Below are 22,756 nucleotides of genomic sequence, written 5' to 3'. Positions count from 1 at the left end.
TAGCTATTCTATACATATACATACATATTAGATGAGTAACCCCTTGGCTGCGAAAAGTATAGTTGCTTTTTTACATTATAATTAGACATAGAAATTTGTATGTCGTGATTTGGAAAAGTCGGAGAATCCGTAGTTGCTAAATTAATGGGAACACTTGAAAGCATTATTGTATTGTTGATAATATAAACTCTGCAAGAAATACCGCTTTAACAACAGGTGATTGAACTTCCCACTAAGAGCTGATATTGGATATATTCTGTGCTATTTTTACCTCCAGATATAATTTTAAAGAAGGAATTAAAATATTGATAATATAACTCATGTGAAACCTTACCTTGAAGGTTTAAAGGGTTGTAGAAAGTTTAGTATCATGTGAAATGTTTCTTTAGATTTTTTTTTTTACAATAGTTCAATGTAATAATGGTAATATTTAAACAGGTTACCTGCCCCATTTTTTTTTTTTCTTTTCAATGTGATAGATTAATCATAACTGATATAAGTGAAACTAGTGTCAATGACAGAGGAAGGATTTAAACTTCCTTTGTCGTATATAAATTAGAATACGTCCTGATGCTTCACAGAATGTAATTTCTGAAATTAGACCAGCGGCAGTAAGTAAATACAGAATAAAATAATATATGTGTTGCAACGTTTTTGTGTGTAGGCACAATGTTTGTGAAGGTTGAGGGTAACGGAACCGATAAGTATAAATTCGTTCTACTAGGCTTCGGTTCTGTAGCTGAAGCTAATTTTCGCCGAAAACGATTCCGGGCGCAGAACCAAAAGAGAGTTTCTGACAAAATGGTTTTGGGCCCATTACTGAAACCTATTTTGGGAGAAAATACGGTTCTGGTTACCGAAGCTGAGTTCGCAATAAAAAATACATTTATTGGTACACTCGAGTCCCATTTAACCGAATTTGATGGAACCGATGGTACTCCGGTTAACCAAAATTCAATTTAGCCGAAATGCAAGGTTTTTAGTATACAGTGCTATATATTTGGTATATTTTTAGCGTAGAAAGACGTTGTTGGCAGCATACGATGCCTTTAAAACTAAACATTGCTAAACTGAGACTTACAAGTGAAACAAATGAAGTTTAATTTAGCAAAATATTGAAATTGAAGCGAAATTACAGAGAAAAGGCGGACAGATTTTGTAACAAAACTGACCTGTTGTTCTTCTAGATAGTTTCGTCAAGTTATTTAACAGTTGCTCAACATAGTTTGGAGATTGCAATGTCCTTGGCGAACTACGTTTGCAAACAAAGTTGATAGAACAATCCCAAAATATAAATCAGTGTGACTTCGGTGTGGGGTTTTCGTGAACAGAGCCGTATATAACAAAATGTATTTCGGTTTTGTGAAATACGTATTTCGACCAATACGTCGAAATGTGTTCGGCTCTCTTCCCGAAGCACAGCATTTACTTAGGTTCCGCGATGGAAACCTAGAAGATTGTTGGTTCCGTTATCATTAGCAACCCTGGCTTGTATATCAGTTTGTTTCATCAATATACGGCAGCAGAAAGGATGATTTCACTTCATTACTTAACTTTTATCTATTTATGAGTGGTTTGTTGTTAAATTTCACAAAATAGGCAAAAAAAAAAAAAAAAAAACTTTTCGAGTTTTTGCATTCAATGAACGAAACAGTTAATCTGCTGAATAATTGGCCCAATCTATCTGACCAGAGAGACTTACTATTGTGCAGTTATGAATATGCATAGATACGAAGAGCGTTTGGAGTGTTCATAGATTCCGAACTTATTTGTTAGATCAAAGCAGCGAAGTGTATCATTCAGTGATAAACTATCACAGGAAGAACTTCCACCTGGACAGATAAATACTTAGGAGTTACTAATGTGGTCTGATGTCCAAACCGTAAGCGGACATCATTTTATTTAGAAGCAGACATATGCACATTCAAATAATCTTAATTTGGTCGAATTTTTTGACGTGGTGTAATCATTCTCGGCATGGATAATAGTCTTCGGAACTAACTTTTCTTTAGCAGATTTTTTAATATCAATTGTTAAGGTATTGCACAATAAACATAATACGCACGGATATTTTTGAATTTCTGCTCTTAAGGAAAGAAAACGCATACTAAGACGACATGAAGTCTTTGATAGTAAAATTTCTGGTACACTTGGCAATCCAAAGCAACACAAGAAACTCGTACAATGGAAATGGAACACATTAAACAAAGACGGAAATAGTTTAGAGAGACGAAATTTAAGATTATTTAACATGGACGAGGGTTCGGAACTGGGTCTCAATTTTTTTTTTCTAAATCTGAAGATATGATGAAATAATTAAAAGTGTAATATTTGTTACACATGCAAATTTCAAATAATGCTTTAGTGTTAAAATTTGTGTTTTTTCTATATTGCATTTTGTTTAGTTCCAAAACAAATACGTATAAGAGTTCCCTGTTGAAAATATCTAGAATAATCAGACATATTTGGATGACTTTGAAACTAGACTGAAATAAATACAAATAAGCATATAATTAGAAATTTATACGCCAAACTAATTTTATATCTAATAAAATACATTTCTGCTGCAAATATATTTTATAGACAATTAATCACACGATACTGAAAAATAAAAAAATAATTCAGATAAAGTACATTCACTACAATGAAGGTAACTTCACTTTCATTACTATACCGAATATAGATATTCATCACTTCCTGTAAAACGAGAAGTTGTGCTCCCAGTTTTATGAAGAATTTCTACATCCTTTTCGACATTTCGATATAATCTTCCGATATGATTTTTAAAAATATTTGGTTATTTGTTAATGAAAACAAGTACAAGATTTCTTCAAGTAAGAAACAATAGATCTCGGCTGTGGCATGATGTGTGAATGGAAAGTTTGAGAGAACCGTTAAGAATATAAACTGATCGTCCGACATTCCGTCATTAGTTATCAACTGCTGTCTTTTCGAAAAGAACGCCTACAAGGAAAAAGAATCCCAGACGTTTTACGTTGAGATTCTCAACTTTCACTCACTCACTCTTGAGGAGTGGTAGAAGAAGTTGAACTAAAGAAAATTAAGTGAAGCATATATATTATTAAACCATTCTAGTAGCAACCTTATAGAATCGAAATGCTACTTGTCTGGGCTGGTTATGTTAAACGGAGCAATAAAATTAAGTTTTTCGTAAGTTGTGAATATTGTATGATATACCTGCCAAGCAGTCCCGTTTTAAAACAGTTTGTTTCGCGGCAAGGTGAGAACTAGTACCCACACACCAAACGTGTCCTTTTGCTATTGTAAATGTAATTATCATCATTAATGAAACAAAAAGTAAATATTCATACAAACAGTTATCACAACATATTTAATAAATGCCAAACTCTGGAAAAAATGGTTATAAGAACGGGCTCTTAGTCTTCCATCCAGTGTTATAATGTAGAGTTGAATAGTCATACTCGCATTACTGTACTTTCACACAGGTTTTTACTATAATTATATCCATTATAGTAAGGTTCGAGATGTAGATATGGAGAAAGATGAAAAGATCATTTGCAAAGAGAAACTAAGAAAGAAAGAAGTTCTGAGAAGATGAATTGCTTATAAGGGATACTTTGGAACGGTTAATTTCTAGAAGGTGAAAGAGGGGATGAAGAGGGTGTCAGCTCGTGGACGATATAAAGATCAAAAATTCTGATGCCTTAACAAAAACTAAGGCTGAGATTAGAAACGAATGGAGAGATATTGGTTTGCTGTAAGGACCAGAACACCGATGATAGTAAAGTTATAGCCACACTCATAATAAGATACGTAGAATTTGTTGTCTTGGTCACGATACATACTAATACTCTTTCTTTGACTAAACGAATTAGGATTATTTATGCGTTATACTGATATTTTAAGAAAATATACACACGAATATAGTAAAGAGTTGTTCCGATTTACAAATTGTGGTTGAACGGATATATGAGACGTATTGGAAATGGCGAGTTGCTTAAAACACTATTATAATTATTTCAAGCAGTATTAGTAGTAGAAGAAGTAGAAAATTAGGATCAATTCCACAATTGCTAGAAAACAATAAAGTTTGTTTTTGATCATTCATAATTTTGACCCATACTAAGGATGTGACTTACGTATTCATCAATTGTTTGCTAAACACGTTACGCTCCCAGACAGTACGAATCAAGACTGATACGGTTGACGTCATACTCTAGACGCGTAGTTGGTATTTCTCCTTTCCATAGCACGTGCAGTGAAGAAGGTCGTCTCACGTCTAAGACCAAGAGAAGATGACTATCTTTCATGTTATTATACATCGCAAGAATCAATATTACAAATTATAAAAAAGCTCTTTTAATTAACTCAGTGGGAATCGAATCGAAGACTCCAACTTGTGAAACCGTTGTTAAGCCAATACTATAAGGCATCACTGCTAAGGAAGTGGAAAAAAGACTTGATGTGAAGTGTATTTAGCAAATTCCACACTTTTTGGATTCCAAATTCTAATTTCGGTCATGATGAAATACTGGAGCATTACGTAGAATCAGTAACCCAGAGAATTTAAATTAAAAAACCGAAACGACATACATACTTACAACGACATTAAGCAGAAAATGGCTATTAGGAGGATTCGAACCGTTAACTGGCACTTCTCTTGATTGGATTTTGGTGTCTCAGAGCATTGGACTATTTGTGCATGGCAGACAACGGAACATAAATAAATACACTATGTGATCAAAAGTATCCGGACACCTGGCTGAAAATGACTTACAAGTTCGTGGCGCCCTCCATCGTTACTGCTGGAATTCAATATGGTGTTGACCCACCCTTAATCTTGATGACACCTTCCACTCTCGCACGCATACTTTCAATCATGTGCTGGAAGGTTTCTTGGGGAATGGCAGCCCATTCTTCACGGAGTGCTAAACTGAAGAGAGGTATCGATGTAGGTCGGTGAGGCCTGGCACGAAGTCGGCGTTCTAAAACATCCCAAAGGTGTTCTATAGAATACAAGTCAGGACTCTGTGCAGGCCAGTTCATTACAGGGATGTTATGGACGTGTAACCACTCCACCACAGGCCGTGCAGTATGAACAGGTGCTCGATCGTGTTGAAAGATGCAATCGCCATCCCCGAATTGCTCTTCAACAGTGGGAAGCAAGAAGGTGCTTAAAATATCAATGTAGGCCTGCGCTGTCAGCGTGAGAGCGCCACGCAAAACAACAAGGGGTGCAAGCCCCCTCTAAGAAAAACACGACCACATCATAACTCCACCACCTCCGAATTTTACTGTTGGCACTACACATGCTGACAGATGACGTTCACCGAGCATTCGCCATACCCACACCCTGCCATCGGATCACCACATTGTGTACCGTGATCCGTCACTCCACACAACGTTTTTCCAGTGTTCAATTGTCCAATGTTTACACTCCTTACACCAAGCAAGTCGTCGTTTGACATTTACCTGCGTGATGTCTGGCTTATGAGCAGCTGCTCGACATGAAATCCAAGTTTTCTCACCTCACGCCTGTCATAGTACTTGGAGTGGATCCTGATGTAGTTTGGAATTCCTGTTTGTCTGGATAGATGTCTGCGTATCACACTTTACGACTCACTTCAACTGTCGGCGGTCTCTGTCAGTCAACAGACGTTGTCGGCCTGTAAGCTTTTGTGTTGAACGTGTCCCTTCACGTTTTCACTTCACTCACATCAGACGCAGTGGACCTAGGGATGTTTAGGAGTGTGGAAATTCGCGTACAGACTTCTGACACAAGTGACACCCAATCACCTGACCACGTTCGAAGTCCGTGAGTTCCGCGGAGTGTTCCATTCTGTTTTCTCACGATATCTAATGACTACTGAGGTCGCTGATAATGAGCACCTGGAAGTAGGTGGCAGCACAATGCACCTAATATGCAAAACATGTTTTGGGGGTGTCCGGATACTTTTGATTACATAGTGTATATGTTGTAACATGTCTATGAGATGCAAACGTCCCAAGGAAAGCAATATTAAAGGGAAAATGGGAAAAACTAGTGAGCGCTTTAAAGTACTCGGCTGCGTATCAAGAAAGTCCTTCATTTAGGCATTCGTTCCTAGTATAATCACAGCTTCGATGATGCATCTTAAATGTCTTAGTAATGAGTTAACCAAGCTAGCGACATATTGATATCCATGTGCTGTTTCTTCCCGTGCATCAAAAACCAGCTCACATAGGTCGTTCTTGGAGGACCAGGCCAATTTTCGTGTAGGGATTTTGTAATTTCCGCCCATGGATTTTCCATTGGATTCAAGTCAGATCCTCTTGGAACCCAATCGACGAGCTCAACATTGGATTTATCTTAAAAGCAGGCTTGAATTAGATGAGAATCATGTATTGAGCTGTGATTTTATTGAACTTCTACTATGCCATCTTCAAATAAATTTCTCGCAGCTGGGAGCAATCCGTACTGTAAAATATCTAGATACTTCTGACTATTCAATCAGCCTTCTATACGGTGTAACTCACCAATTGTATCTTTAAAGAACCATCCCCAGAAGTGAATAGTAACGTTCCCCATTCGATGCGTTCTGTGAATGTAATTTGGATCGTAACGTTTTCCTATGGGTCTATAAACAAGTCAACCACCATCATTTGGCGACGAAAATATATTTTCGTCTGTGAAGATTACATGATCCCAGTGATTAGTATTTGCCTCAGCAAATGCTAGTCGATCGACTTTGACTAATCGTCAATTGCTCCTTACACGTAGCTCGATATGCATGAGGTCCTGCATATTTAAGGCGGCGTCGAGCAGTGAGGAAGAAACCAGGAAAACGAGACGCTATAACTAACTGCCGGGATGACATGAAAGGATTGCGACTGCCAACATCAACTAAGGCCCGATCTTGTTCTAGGGTTCACACCCTTTGAAAACCAGTGCCAGCTTTTCTAGTCACATTACCTGTCTAAATATTTCTTCCATCAAGTACGTGGTGTGATTGGAAAGTTTTAAGACAGTTGGCAACACTGCTCAGGAGGAGTAGATATAATCGCCCGTTAGCATGGAAGCGGTGGCTTGGTGTTTCCTTGACACATGTTGAAACATGCACCGAGATATCTTTTATTCAGTATGACGTAGCAACCAATTGAGTGCGGGCGTGTGTGTGTGTGTCTTGGCGGATTTTTAAGAGCGCAAAATGGATGAAAAATTGGAACAACACGTTTGTATGAAATTTTGTTTTAAAACTGGAAAATTAGCTTCGGAGACTTACGGACTCTCAAAAACAGCTTTTGGAGACAAATGTCTAAGCCGGTCAAACGTGTTTATCTGGTTTCATGGATTCAAAGATGGCCGCAAGTCAGTAGAGGATGACCCCCGGTCTAGCCGGCCTTTAACATTAAAAACTAACGAAAACATTGCGAAAGTTGGCGATTTAGTGCGCACGAACCGTAAACTTATAATTAGGGAGATAGCTGAAGACCTGAATTTAAGCTCCTATGCGTTTCAGTCAATTTTAACTAATGATTTGAACATGCGTCGAGTGTCCGCGAAATTCATTCCAAAAGTATTGACACACGAGCAGAAACAATACAGACTTAGTGTCCCAAGAACTGTTTAATCGAGCCGAAATGGACTCAGATTTCTTGAATAGGGTAATAACAGGTGATGATTCATGGCTTTATAGATATGACCCAGAAACAAAGGCCCAGTCTTCTCAGTGGAAGAGCCCAGATTCACCAAGAACAAAGATAGCGCGACAAAGTCGGTCGAATGTGAGGACTATGTTTGTGTGTTTTCTTTTTCGATTGTAAGGGTACCGTGCATCATGAATTTACCCCTAATGGCAGACAGTCAACCAAGAATACTACAAAAGTGTCCTTCAGCGTCTGCGCGAAAATGTGCGGCGGAAAAGGTCTGCCTTCTGGAAAGAAAAGAATTGGATTCTCCACCACGACAATGCACCAGCGCATTGTGCGTTCTCGATCCAGGAATTTTTGGCCAAATTCAATATTCCTGTGCTTCCGCAACCCCCGTGTTCCCCAGATTTGGCTCCGGTCGACTTCTACCTCTTTCCTAAATTAAAATTGTCGTTGAAAGGGAAGAGTCTTGAGTCAATTGAGGACATTCAAGCAAATGCGCTTCACACCATCTCGGAAAATAATTTTGCTCCTTTTGCATTTATATGGAAAAGTGGCAACTTTGAAACTACCCTTGTGCCTTAACATTTACTTTTTCCATTATGGATATTATTAGTACAAGTGTTACTTATTTCAAAAGTATTTTAGCGTTTCTTGGGGTATAAAAGCTAATGGTTTGTTTGTTTACACTACAGTTATTCGTTTTCTACATTTTACAAAATAATAATAATAATAATAATAATAATAATAAACAGAAAATACGTACAAAACGTACGTTTGATGGTGCGGTCCACAAATCACTATTTCGTGGGCCAACTGTCAGACATGCCTGCTCTCCAGATTTTGATTCCCACAATATCAAGAAGCCCGGATAAAACACTACACACAATCTACATTGTATATTAGTGCCTTGTGAAAGAGTATAATTACAAAAAAAAAAAAAAAATACCCTAAAGGATATTCTTAATCTGCAGTTTGACATAACTTACAATCTCGATGTTCAAGAGGACGTTAAAATTCCTATTATTTAAATGCTGCATCCACTAATACTAATGTTACAACTCAAACAACAATACCTACTACTACTACTACTAATAATAATAATTATAATAATATGCTGGTAAAATGTATGTATTAGTAATTGCTTTCTCTGGACATTTTCAATTTTTGCTACATTATCTACAGATTTTACTTTGTTGCTCAAAATCGTTAAAGACCCGAAAGATATTGTTGTCAAGCTGTCCGATGTTTATTTTGGAACAGATATGATGGCTACAGATAAACTATGTATTCTTAAATGTGCTTATAAGGAAGAAATAATGTCTGTATTGTTATTGTTACAAATACAATTCGAGCTACTACAACATGTATTTATGTTCCGTAGTTTGCTATGACAAATAGTCCAGTGGTCTAAGACACCGGATGCCAGTTAAGGGTTCCAATCCTAATAGCCATTTTCTGCTTCATGTCCTTGCGTGTTTGTATGTTTTCGTTTTTCAATATAAATATGAATTCTCTGGGTTATTGTTTCTACGTAATGCTCCAGTATTTCATCATGACCGAAATTAGAGTGTTTCTTCGTTATTACAACTTCGGAATCGTAAAAGTGTGGAATTTGCTAAATACACTTCACATCAAGTGTTTTTCCCACTTCCTTAGCAGTGATACCTTATAGTAGTGGCTTAACAACGGTTTCACAAGTTGGGGTCTTCGATTCGATTCCCACTAAGTTAATTAAAAGAGCTTTTTATAATTTGTAATATTGATTCTTGCGATGTATAATAACATGAAAGATAGTCATCTTCTCTTGGTCTTAGACGTGAGACGACCTTCTTCACTGCACGTGCTATGGAAAGGAGAAATACCAACTACGCGTCTAGAGTATGACGTCAACCGTATCAGTCTTGATTCGTACTGTCTGGGAGCGTAACGTGTTTAGCAAACAATTGATGAATACGTAAGTCACATCCTTAGTATGGGTCAAAATTATGAATGATCAAAAACAAACTTTATTGTTTTCTAGCAATTGTGGAATTGATCCTAATTTTCTACTTCTTCTACTACTAATACTGCTTGAAATAATTATAATAGTGTTTTAAGCAACTCGCCATTTCCAATACGTCTCATATATCCGTTCAACCACAATTTGTAAATCGGAACAACTCTTTACTATATTCGTGTGTATATTTTCTTAAAATATCAGTATAACGCATAAATAATCCTAATTCGTTTAGTCAAAGAAAGAGTATTAGTATGTATCGTGACCAAGACAACAAATTCTACGTATCTTATTATGAGTGTGGCTATAACTTTACTATCATCGGTGTTCTGGTCCTTACAGCAAACCAATATCTCTCCATTCGTTTCTAATCTCAGCCTTAGTTTTTGTTAAGGCATCAGAATTTTTGATCTTTATATCGTCCACGAGCTGACACCCTCTTCATCCCCTCTTTCACCTTCTAGAAATTAACCGTTCCAAAGTATCCCTTATAAGCAATTCATCTTCTCAGAACTTCTTTCTTTCTTAGTTTCTCTTTGCAAATGATCTTTTCATCTTTCTCCATATCTACATCTCGAACCTTACTATAATGGATATAATTATAGTAAAAACCTGTGTGAAAGTACAGTAATGCGAGTATGACTATTCAACTCTACATTATAACACTGGATGGAAGACTAAGAGCCCGTTCTTATAACCATTTTTTCCAGAGTTTGGCATTTATTAAATATGTTGTGATAACTGTTTGTATGAATATTTACTTTTTGTTTCATTAATGATGATAATTACATTTACAATAGCAAAAGGACACGTTTGGTGTGTGGGTACTAGTTCTCACCTTGCCGCGAAACAAACTGTTTTAAAACGGGACTGCTTGGCAGGTATATCATACAATATTCACAACTTACGAAAAACTTAATTTTATTGCTCCGTTTAACATAACCAGCCCAGACAAGTAGCATTTCGATTCTATAAGGTTGCTTACTAGAATGGTTTAATAATATATATGCTTCACTTAATTTTCTTTAGTTCAACTTCTTCTACCACTCCTCAAGAGTGAGTGAGTGAAAGTTGAGAATCTCAACGTAAAACGCCTGAGATTCTTTTTCCTTGTAGGCGTTCTTTTCGAAAAGACAGCAGTTGATAACTAATGACGGAATGTCGGACGATCAGTTTATATTCTTAACGGTTCTCTCAAACTTTCCATTCACACATCATGCCACAGCCGAGATCTATTGTTTCTTACTTGAAGAAATCTTGTACTTGTTTTCATTAACAAATAACCAAATATTTTTAAAAATCATATCGGAAGATTATATCGAAATGTCCAATAGAATGTAGAAATTCTTCATAAAACTGGGAGCACAACTTCTCGTTTTACAGGAAGTGATGAATATCTATATTCAGTATAGTAATGAAAGTGAAGTTACCTTCATTGTAGTGAATGTACTTTATCTGAATTATTTTTTTATTTTTCAGTATCGTGTGATTAATTGTCTATAAAATATACTTGCAGCAGAAATGTATTTTATTAGATATAAAATTAGTTTGGCGTATAAATTTCTAATTATATGCTTATTTGTATTTATTTCAGTCTAGTTTCAAAGTCATCCAAATATGTCTGATTATTCTAGATATTTTCAACAGGGAACTCTTATACGTATTTGTTTTGGAACTAAACAAAATGCAATATAGAAAAAACACAAATTTTAACACTAAAGCATTATTTGAAATTTGCATGTGTAACAAATATTACACTTTTAATTATTTCATCATACCTTGAAGGTTAATAAATAAATAAACATCTGAGACCATTTTCGGACCCTCGATCTTCAAGTTTGACAAGTTCTTTACGAAGTGTCACTGCCCCACCATGCTTTGCACAAGTACTTCGTGCAGCTAATGTCTATACAAAGAACGGAGAGAAAATTCAATTCCTTCTGTACAAATCCGTGAGAATCTAGTCTCATTTTGATCTCTGAAAGGGATTCTAGGCTTTTGTGAACAGAAGTGTACCAAGCAAATATCGAAATGCGCGAAAAGTCTAACGTACTCGAAAATATCACCAGTTTAACTGTGTTGCTATCTTAATATAAAGTTTAATTTCTTCTAATAGCACTACGTCTGGTCATTACATATTTCAAATCTGCATTTAAAACAAAACATTATCACATTCTTATTCAGTGTTGCGAACTGATGATGCTACAGTATCACAAATATCCAAATTTCGGAGAGCTCTACAGCAGTAATAAGGCAACTGAGATAAACAAGGAGGTGCGTATCCAAAATAATTTAGTGTCTGACACTCTGACCATGATACAATGCATTTCGGATAAATAGGGACAAAGTTACAAGAAATTGAAAGTTTATATTTTATACAGGCTTTGTTTGTTTATTTTTTTAAAAAATAAGTGTTAAAGCGAAGGTGCAATCATAATGCCGTTTACAGCAATTTGGTATCTTATACGTTCCGAAGATAATTCCCAACACTGCTTCAAATGAATTAAAGCCTGTATTAAAAAAAGAATCAAATTTTCGGTTTCTTGTTACTTTGTTCCAGTTTGTTTGAAGTGCATCGTATCAAGTCATATTACCCGACACCAAGTTATTTTAGATATGTACTACTTCGTTTACCTCAGTTGCTTTATTTCTGTTGTAGAGCCCTCCGAAATTTGAATATTTGTGATACTGTAACATGCTTAGTTGGCAACACTGAAAAAAGTTTTGTATTTTAATGTTTCGGTTTACATATAAATTTGAAATATGTAATAATCTTAGTAGTGCTATTTGAAAATTGAGATTACAACACTGTTGACCTGGTGATATTGTAAAGTATGTCCAAACTTCCCCCTTCTGATATTGATTTAGTACAAAACTTCAGCTGTTTCTGTTTAGAAGTTAGGAGGAGGAGGGGTCAGTTTAGGTGGTTCACTATATATATATATATATATATATATATATATATATATATATATATATATATATATATATGTCGGGTGTTCTACAAATGGCGCCCACGGACTACAGAGCACTTTTCTACAGGCCAAAATAAAACGAAAATGTATGATGTTATACCTTCCAGGATCTCCTTCAGCTGCTGTGGGGAATCAAAATTTCACAATGTGGCAACGTCGCAGATTAACTTGGGCCATTAGCATTACTCTACGAATACGGTGCAACAGGCAGTTGGATCGATTGCTACACTAATAAGTGATGCAAGTGTCAGTCAGTATCGACTTAGCTGTCATCTGGAAAGAACTGATGTAACTATTTGATAAATTGATAGATCTAATTATGGCTCTTTATTTGCGACTTTGCTACATAGTGCAGTTTGTGTCTCCAGACGAAGACTCGAAAGGTATACAAATATGTGCATATTTTTGCTTTATTCTGACTTTTAGAATAATGTTCTGTGGTCCGTGGCCGCCATTTTTAGAATACCGGATATATATACACAGTGTGGCCCAAAAGTAGGTATACATTCGTGCATTGATCAGGTATAACATTCTATTTTATGGGTCTATTTGCATCGGCTCTTCCGAGCTTAAGATATAAGCAAAAACACATTAAGAACAAATAATAAAAAACTGTCTACCCGACGGATAACAATAAGAAATGATATAAAATGCAATGAGCTGATTAGTACGGTACTGTATACTTACTTTTGGGCCACCCTATATATATATATATATATATATATATATATATATATATATATATATATTATAAAATATAGGATTTCCCAAAAGTAGATATACACCCTTTCATTGATTAAGTATAACGTTCTAGTTTATGGGCTAATTTGCTTCTGCGGTTCCAAGCTTAAGGTATAAGTAAAAAGACATGAAGAACAAATAGTTAAGACTCTAGGTCTACCTGTTTGATTACAAGAAATGATATGAAATACAATGAGCTGATCAGTACGGGACTATACACTTACTTTTGGACCAGCCTGTACATTTATTTTCTGTAAGTTTATCACTTTTCAGTGGGACCGATGGTGACCAATATAAAGATTTCACTGTACTGTGAATGATATACTCAAGATGTAGTATTTCCTGCTCGTCCAAGCAACCCCAAATAGTGTGTAGCCAAACGCTATTTGAGAAGCAAAGTAATTGTTGGACTAAAAAAAAATCTAAGAACAGAAAACTTTCAAGAGAAAAGAAAAGTTTGTTGTTTTTACGACCCTAGACGTAGTGGATTCAAAGTTCAGATAAACCTTCACCGTAACCTTAATCTGTGAGTGTGGTGAATTGTACGAAAATAATATCTCAGGAGAAAAGTGAGGGCTTGAATCTTGTTCCATCGTTTATCAAATCTTCGAAAGTTTTAGACGTAGGAAATTGAAATTCTGTAAAAATATTTTCTGTAAACCCTGAGTTGCTAGTAAGATAAGGTTGTGCAAAATTCGACCCTTAGATTAACCCATTTTAATCCAGCGTTACCATCTGGTAACGTAAAACATATGCATCCTTTTTAATTTTTTAAAAAATGTTAGGCATTCGACACTGAAGAAGTGCCTCTTGTGTTGTGGTGTAGGGTGACTGGAAATAGTAGTGGTAGAGAGAGGACGGTGTCAAATTTATATTTGTGTGAGTGAGCTACGTCTCATTTGTTGGCCTTTGCGAGAATTCAAAAATAGCTCGCCCGGAGCGGTATGTTTTCTTTTTGTTTCCTCCTATGACTTGTTCCTTCCATTTTTCCTGCACGTTTTGATTCATAATACATCATTAAATTGTGCAATGGTACCACGATTAATCAAACTTCATTTTCGTGCTCTCTGTAGTCGATTGTTTTTTTGTGTTACCATTTGGTAACGCTAGGCTTTTACCGTATCAACTAGAGCAAAGCACCGTGTTATAAAAATAAAAAAAAAATTACAATGTAGGCAGAACGTAGTTTAAAAATTCATGTGAATTATGTAAATTCCACAAATATTATCCTAATAATAATAATAATAATAATAATAATAATAATAATAATAATCTGGTTTTAGTATAAGTTTTTCCTCACTTCTCTTTATCTTCCACTTCAGTTTTATTACCAACTTAAACGATGTAGTTGATCTCGTTTATATCCCTCTTGTTCTTGCGGAGGATTGATCCTTTCCGAAATTGTTCATGAACTATTGAAAGAAGAGCCTTTACCGAACATATAGAATATTTATATAAGAGCCACCAAAGTCTCATGTTCTTTCCGATGCAGACTCCGGAGATGAAAATGGAGGCTTGCTGGGCAATCTTAGCTCCCGCCAACTTTCTGCAGGTGCTAAGGTAGTACGTATTTACGAACAACTCAAGATTAGGAGGTGAGTGTGGATCAAATATTATGATGGATTGCCTGCCAGACGACTTAAATTCAAGTTCAGAGATCGATTCTTCTCAATCTCAAAGCTGTAGTTTTGATGGGTATTGGGCTGCCATCAAGACGTGTCCCCCTTTACATGGATCTGACATTGTTTCCACAGATCCCAAGCTCTTCATTGAATGGACAAAAGCATTCCTGTAGTAATACAAATAACGACACTACGTTTGCAATCAAAGAGCTCTTTCCGAAAGAAGGAAAAAGATCTAGTAAAAATCAAATGCAGTCTTTCTAGAAAGTAATTTTTCAAAGTAGTCTGATTTCTCACCAGTTGAACTGTTCGAGCTTTTTTTTTTTTTTTTTTACAATGAGCTGTTTGATTTGATAGTAGGAGAGAGTCGTCGTTATACTGAATTCAGGAACTGCCCTGATCCAAATATTTCAAATGATGAATTAAAGTGTTTCTTGAGGATTCTTGTGTGTCTCGGTATAATGCACTTCCTGGATTTCGCCTTTACTGGGAATAAGACTTAGATACGTGAAATCAACTTTTATATGATTTTATGAGGCACAACAGGGTCCGGCAGATAATGCGTTTTGCAGATAACAAGGTTGATAGATCAGACAAAATGTAGAAGCTGCGCCTACTAATAAGTAAACTACAAAAGAACTTGATGGAACACTTTATTCCTGTTCAGCACCTTGATTTTCATTAATCAATGATAGCCTATTGTGGCAGACATTTCTATAAACATTTTATTAGAGGAAAGCCGATTAGATTTGGATTCAAAGCATGGTGTCTGAATACATTCAATGGTTATCTGGTCAATTTTGATATATATCAAGGTGAACAAAACAAAAGTGATGACTATGACAAAATATTTGGCAAGCCTTCAGCTATCATAGTTCGTATGTTGTGAACCAATTACCCAATGAGAAGAAGCTTCCTTATCATTTGTATTTTGAAAGTCGACTCACTAACATGAACTTACTATCAAACTAAAAAATGTGGATAATCTTCTACCAGGACTATAAGGGAAAATCGTGTTCCTAAAGACTGCAAAACCATTTCTACAAAGGAAGTAAAGAAGGAAAGGAGGTTTCTGATTTCAAAATCAGCGATGACGTTATTTTGGTAGCTCCATGGCAAGACAATAGTTGCCTCTACTGATAATTCATTACAACCAGTCAACCATGTAAGAAGATATTCAAAGTCTGAAAGAAAGATGGTTTCTGTGGCACAGGTTGTGTAAAGTGTGGTGTTGGGCGTTGGGCTTTGAGTCTGTTGCTTCCACCTCTCACCAGCAGAGGTGTTGTACATGCTTCCTGTAGTTCCCTTTGTGATAATTATTTGATATTTTTTTATTATTTTGAAAAATGCAAGTTTACATTTGAAATCAGATAAAGAGAACGATTAAATGCTGTGCTTTCTATTAAAAATCTTTGTGTAATATGTATGTAGTAATACCTGTATCGTTCGTAGAGGGGTACACTTCTGTAGTACATTTGTAGTATCACACATGCGGAATAAACTCATATGATAACCACTTTTCCAATGATATTTTATCAGCCCAGCGTTACCATTTGGTAACGGACCCCCCTGGGAAAATGCCAAGACCAAAATCGAAAATAACCGTGTTCTGTTTACAAAATATGTGTAGTGTGGTAGAATACGCAAGATGAGCAAGAAAATCGAAAGTTGGAAAGTCTGGGCTATTATAAGTTAAAAAGGAAGGATTTTTCATTATTTATTATTATTATTATTATTTACTTCAGATCACCAGAGGCTTTTCCCTCTCAGTTCATCAGAGCTTTTGAACAGTTAACAGCAGGAAATCGAATTTTCTTACAATGTTCTCCATAAATCATCGAGTATAACTTTGAGCATTTTATCATGTCAGCAGTTCTAGAGGAATGTGTTGGCCCAGGTCGATACTCTTTGGTGCATACTTGCCAAAAAAATAAATATAGTAAAAACAATTTTTGACCTGGTACGTGCGTGTCTTACAACTTGGAAAAGTATCACTGCCCTCCCAAGGCCTGTTTGGTAATATGGCACACCTTATCTACCCTCTTTAAAGACCCATGGTGCCGGATCAGTTTATCACTTTGGGAGATATTCATATTGATTTTAAATATATATGTCACCGTAGTTAATTCATCAGAACAAACAACCTCTGAGAGATACTTTTGGTAGTCAGGCCTGGCCTAAAATATCTCTCCCAAAATTTTGGAACGAGATTTAGGATCTAGGAATAGGGAAGTACTCCTTTTGGCTCACGTCATTCTCGATGAAGTCTTATAACTTACGATAACTTCCTGGAGATACTCTTATTCCAAGTGGCCTGAGCTAAAATATTCCTTCCCCAAAGTTGGTAATTAGTTCAAAGGTAAAAGGTTAGTTTAGAATGATGTTTATATTTAAAATTAATTGTTTTGGATATACTCGTCCCCAATTCTTGTGTAGGGTGCGTTGACCCACCCTTCACTTCTGACACGTATTCAGAATGCTGTAGTAGGTTCAACTTGTTCAACATCGATTTGAGATATACCCGTCTCCAGAATTTTAACGTTTGCTCACACTATTTTTTTAAATTTTATTTTATTATTATTATTATTATTATTATTATTATTATTATTATTATTATTATTATTATTTGTTGTCCAGAATGGGGTATAGATTCAAATTTATTTAATTGACGTAATTTAGAATGTACCCCTATTCACACTTTTTGGCAGGGGTACGTTCGCCCACTCTGAAGAATTGGGACTTGAGTCCAGAATGGTGTATATGTTCGATATTAGTTCTTGGACATAGATTTTGAATGTACCCCTATACAAAATTTGGCAGGGGTGCGCTGGGCCACCATAAAAAGTTTAGATTTACAGTTCAGAATGTTGATGTGTTTTAATTAGTTGATTGACATTGATTCAATTTGCTGCTATTATATATACTACTATTCAGAATTTTGAGATTCGTATGTTCGCACTGTCGTGTTTCTTAGTCCACCGTAGATTTTAAGCTAGTGAGAAAGTGTGATGTAGTACTCGTCCAGACTGATGAGACTGATGTATAAGATCAAAGAAGTTGTTCGAATGTACCACGTGGTCAAATGTTGTGGGAAGATTGTAAATGATTTCGGCAATAAGCCCTCTCTGTATACTTCGACAGGGACTCTGAAGATGGACTTCCAATATTTAGCATTATTGGTTTAATATACTCTGTATCGAAAGATAGGCTTTAAAATGTGTTTCATATATTCAAGTATTGGTTGCCTTGTATCCATTTTCGTAGTTTCACTCACTCAACGTATCGACTGGGCCAGTTGAAACCTAATAAGGAAACATTACTTAATTTGGTAGCGATAAGTTTAAAATATACTTCTACTCAAGTTTTGATTGATTTGTATCCAATTACTCGTGTGCAGTCCCTCCGAAATAATTTGGTTCAGTTGGGGCGTGGTACGTATATATTACGTATCTTAGCAGTGTTACCCTTTATTTTTTATGTTTTATTTTATTTATTTATTTGTTTATTATTATTATTATTATCGAACGATGAGTTTATAATAATTGTACTTATGTTTCGGTTGAGTTACATCCAACTTCTCAATTTCCTTCCTTTCAGTCACTTGACCCACGTGGAATCTGATACGGGTACATTACTTTATTTTGGCAATTTTACTCTCTGAATCAAATGATATGTTCAAGAAGTAGTTCCTATACTCAAGTTTTGGTTAAACCATGTTCATTTTACTAATTTCGTTCATTCTAATGACAGTTGATCACTTGAAAACTGATATGAGTGCTTCGCCGAAAGTTGGATAATTTTACTCTTCGTTATCGTGTGATATGTTTTAACACTTTCGATCCTGGGCGAATCTGACCTTGTTTATTCCGGTTATGACTTTCTAAGAAATTTATAGCACATTGCTAAATAATGATATACGCGCTGAAAACATTGCAAACAAATTTTTAAATTTTAGATTTTATGCCAATACATCATTTGGTGATGTAAGAAGGGATACTTCGCTACACTGCTGTTTGAAATATGTGCATTCTAAACAATCGAAAAAAAAAAATTACAAAACTAATATTAACATATACTGCTAATGTTTATATTGTTGATATTTTTTTGTACTGTTTGGATCAAAAGATCCAATATATTTCAGGCAAAAATATTTTGTAGGCTTTGTATCTCGAGAACTACATATATCACTAACCCAAACTATCACTTAACTCAGTATGATATGCTTATTCCGTAAAAAATATGAAAACTCGATTTAGGAGCCATTCAAAAATTTCGTGGTCCCTGATCCAAAAAAATCAATGTATTTCATCAAATCAAACATTTTCTTGTACGCTCTACATTTTGAGAACGACAATAGTGTAGCCAAACCAAAACTAACAATTTGTCCGCTTATTCCGCGTATGATGTGCTTATTCAGTTAAAAAAAAAATGAAAACTCGATTTAGGGGCCATTCAAAAATTTTGAGGCCCCTGATCCAAAAAATTCAATATATTTCATCCAATAACATATTTTCTTGTACGCCACATATTTTGAGAACTGCATATAGTGTAGCCAAACCAAAACTAACAATTTACCCTATATGATGTGCTTATTCCGAAAAAAAAAGAACTCTATTTAGGGACCATTAAAAAAAATGTTGTGCTCCCTGATCCAAACTATTCAATATATTTCATCGAATCAAACATTTTCTTGTACGCCTTATATCTGGAGAACTACATACAGTGTAGCCAAACCGAAATTGTCACTTAACTCAGTATGATGTGCTTATTCCGTAAAAAATACGAAAACTCGATTTAGGGTCCGTTCGTAAATTTTGTGGCCCCTGATCTAAAAAATTCAATATGTTTCATTCAAGGAGAACTACAGATAGTGTAGCCAAACCCAAACTATCACTTAACTCAATATGATGTGCTTATTCCGTAAAAAATACGAAAATTCGATTTAGTTCCAAACTTTTGTGGCCCCTGATCCAAAAGTAATTATTGGCCATGATTGCAATCTTTTGATACATTTTTTTGGATCATTTCTAAAATTCTTGGCGAAGATCGCAATCTTTTGCTACCTTGTTCGGATCATTCCCAAAATTCTTGTTTAACAACATATTTCAAATATATGATTGTTTGATTAATAAGTGATTCGCACGGCAATAGCATGTGAGATTGATACACTGTTTTTAAATTACATATAATTTTCAGCCGAAGTGAAAATGTTTACAACGTTCTCTACCTCTTCTACAGGTAATTAGCTTTAGTATGGTAGAATTTGAGGCATTCTGGAACGCAAACAGGAACTCCACAGTCCTTGGACCATCAAGAGATTTCTTCCCGGTTTTCTGATATCCTTCGTAACCTTCTCACTACACACCTTGCAGATGAGCTCCTCCGTGGCTAAGCGGTTAGCGTACGCGCCTTTGGCGTGGGAGACCCGGGTTCGATTCCCGGAGGGAGCTCACGTGGTTCGGATTCCACGTTAATCAGTAGGTCCACGTCTCATATAGTCTCGCTGCTGAAAGGGGCGCTAAACTAAAATCAACTCAACTCAACTCAACTCAACACCTTGCAGATTTTTGTTGGCTGTGCCTTCTTTGCAGTAGGTAGATTTTTTCAGGAAAATGTCGCCCGTGTAATCTAGAATTGAAGTTGTAGTTTGCTCAAGCAAAGCACCTCCTTTCTTTGCAAAACCTTCAGTAAGATCGACGAAAAAACAATCGTCAGGGTGCAGTTCCTTTCGTTTTCAATACATGTGTATTTCTACAGTATGAAAGAGTTAGTAACACGCATTGCGAAAATATGAATTACTCTTCGCTAGATATCAGGTGAATAGTATTTCTTTTAGGACTGAGTCCAAGTAAGTAACACGACCGACAGCCGACCGCAACCCACAATAAATTACATAAGAGCTATTACGTAAAAAAACGAGTTAGACACGGACTCCGGCGTTCTTGGAATAAACATACAACCCGAGTCTGACACGGGTTTAGGATCGAAAGTGTTAAATCGCACTCTTATGATTAATTTGGCTCACATATATCGATTTTGATTAATTCCCTTCAGTGTTGATTTAGCACTTGAAACGTGATAGGGTTTTCACTGAACGTTTGGCAATGCTACACCGTTTATCAAATAATAGGTTACATTTAATTTAACTTTAATTAACTTTTTGTTGCTTTGTATACATTTTGCTAATTCCATACAACTCTCCGGGATAACCTGAGATACTGAACTCCAAGCCAGTCAATCTTATGAAGTTTATAGAACAATTGTGTAGCAGCCATAGAATTTTGTGAGGAAGGTGAATTTATACTTCATCATAACTAATCATTAACATGTTTGGAAATTTGATTTGAAATCGTCTGATTTGTTTTCACATAAGTTACTGCTTTCTTACACATTGATAACCTAAAGCATAATTTCCAGTATGCTGATAAAATATCCCAAGAAATTGTGTATTTGAAAATTAATCCATTATAGTACGTACTACATCTTAAACCTGTCAATTGATATCGAGTAAATTCCCAAATGTTTAGTGAAACATCCCCATCATGTTTTAATGGATCGTCTAAGATTTTGGGTTGTATAACTTGTAAAATTTAAGTGAATGAATCAGGCGATGAAATACAACTATAACCATATTATTCAATAATGAAGCAACATTCTCAAGATAAAAACCCCAGGTATCCGGTTTCAGGGAGCTATCAAAAAAATTGGATAGAATAACTAGTAAGATTTAAGCAGACCAATCAAAGATGATGATATAAAGTATAATAAAACATATCACACAGTATAGAAACATAAGTATAAACCCCAGAATTAGATTATAGGATTTTAGTTGGATTGTGTGTTGCCTACTCATAAATTTCAAATCTAGTCGAAATTTCAATGAGACAATGCTCAACCAAGATACAAGTAAATCAGATGAACAGTTTTAAATCCAAATCTTTGACTGGATGTGACATCGGGACATATAATTTCCTGTTCTGGAAAGAGTACAAACAACGATGCAATATATTTTCTTACCTCTTTAAAAATTAAACAAATAATTATTCTTCAACGCTATATATTGAAAGTGCATCTCCGAAAGTGGTGTTGAATTCACGTAGAATAGACGATAGCATGATCTTTCACTCCCAAAGTAAGAAATAAAGTTTTCTACAAGTGCTTATCATTAATATCACCGGTCCACATCATTCTTTGTAGACATAGGTCACTTATTGCCACTAGGAATGACATTTTAAATGGAATACTTTCTTTGGTACGTTTGCATCTTTTTGTAATTTTTTATATGATAATTAGTGGAAACATGAAAATACTAATAATGTTTTCTTTTTCAGGCATGGCAACCTCCATTTGCAGTTGATGTTGATAAGTTCAAATTTACTCCTAGAGTGCAAAGATTGAATGAATTAGAGGTAAGTTAAATTTATTGATTCTTCGCTTATTGCACTCTATTCTGTTATTAGGCATTCGAAAGATATTCACTCATGGACCCTGAACCAAACACTAGTCCACAGCATTTATTTATTATTGTTATTCCAAATCGCAGTACGGAACAAACCACCAATTCGAAATTGTTCATTTTGCATCCGTGCGCATTATTGCCGGACAAATTTCCATATTGTTAAAAAGACTGTTCTGCGTCACATCTGTCGATCTGTCATACTTCACAAATACATTCAGGAATTGCAGCTTTTTTTTTTTTTTTTTTTTTTTTTTTTTTTAAATACAAATTTGAACATAGACAGACCGAACAATTTATCTTGAAATGGTTTTGTAACTTTTAAACTAATTGACAAAAAGCAATGAAATTT

At 35.5% G+C, this 22,756-nt stretch overlaps 1 protein-coding gene across 3 annotated transcripts in view; it reads left to right on the top strand.

The window, feature by feature from the left end:
* Nucleotides 1-22,756, top strand: part of LOC145688519 (lysine-specific demethylase 5A-like) — a 155,794-nt gene that overhangs the window by 17,623 nt on the left and 115,415 nt on the right. For all 3 annotated transcript variants that reach the window (XM_081762872.1, XM_081762870.1, XM_081762871.1), the window contains exon 2: nucleotides 22,280-22,357. In XM_081762872.1, coding sequence (XP_081618998.1) covers nucleotides 22,280-22,357 — 78 coding nt within the window. The remainder of the gene's footprint in view (nucleotides 1-22,279; nucleotides 22,358-22,756) is intronic.

This window comes from Thermobia domestica, chromosome 6 (assembly GCF_964235325.1).
Source record: "Thermobia domestica chromosome 6, izTheDome1.hap1.1, whole genome shotgun sequence".
NCBI lineage: Eukaryota > Metazoa > Arthropoda > Insecta > Zygentoma > Lepismatidae > Thermobia > Thermobia domestica.
Note: the sequence above shows the minus strand (reverse complement) of the source record. Positions and strands in the feature narration are given on the sequence as shown.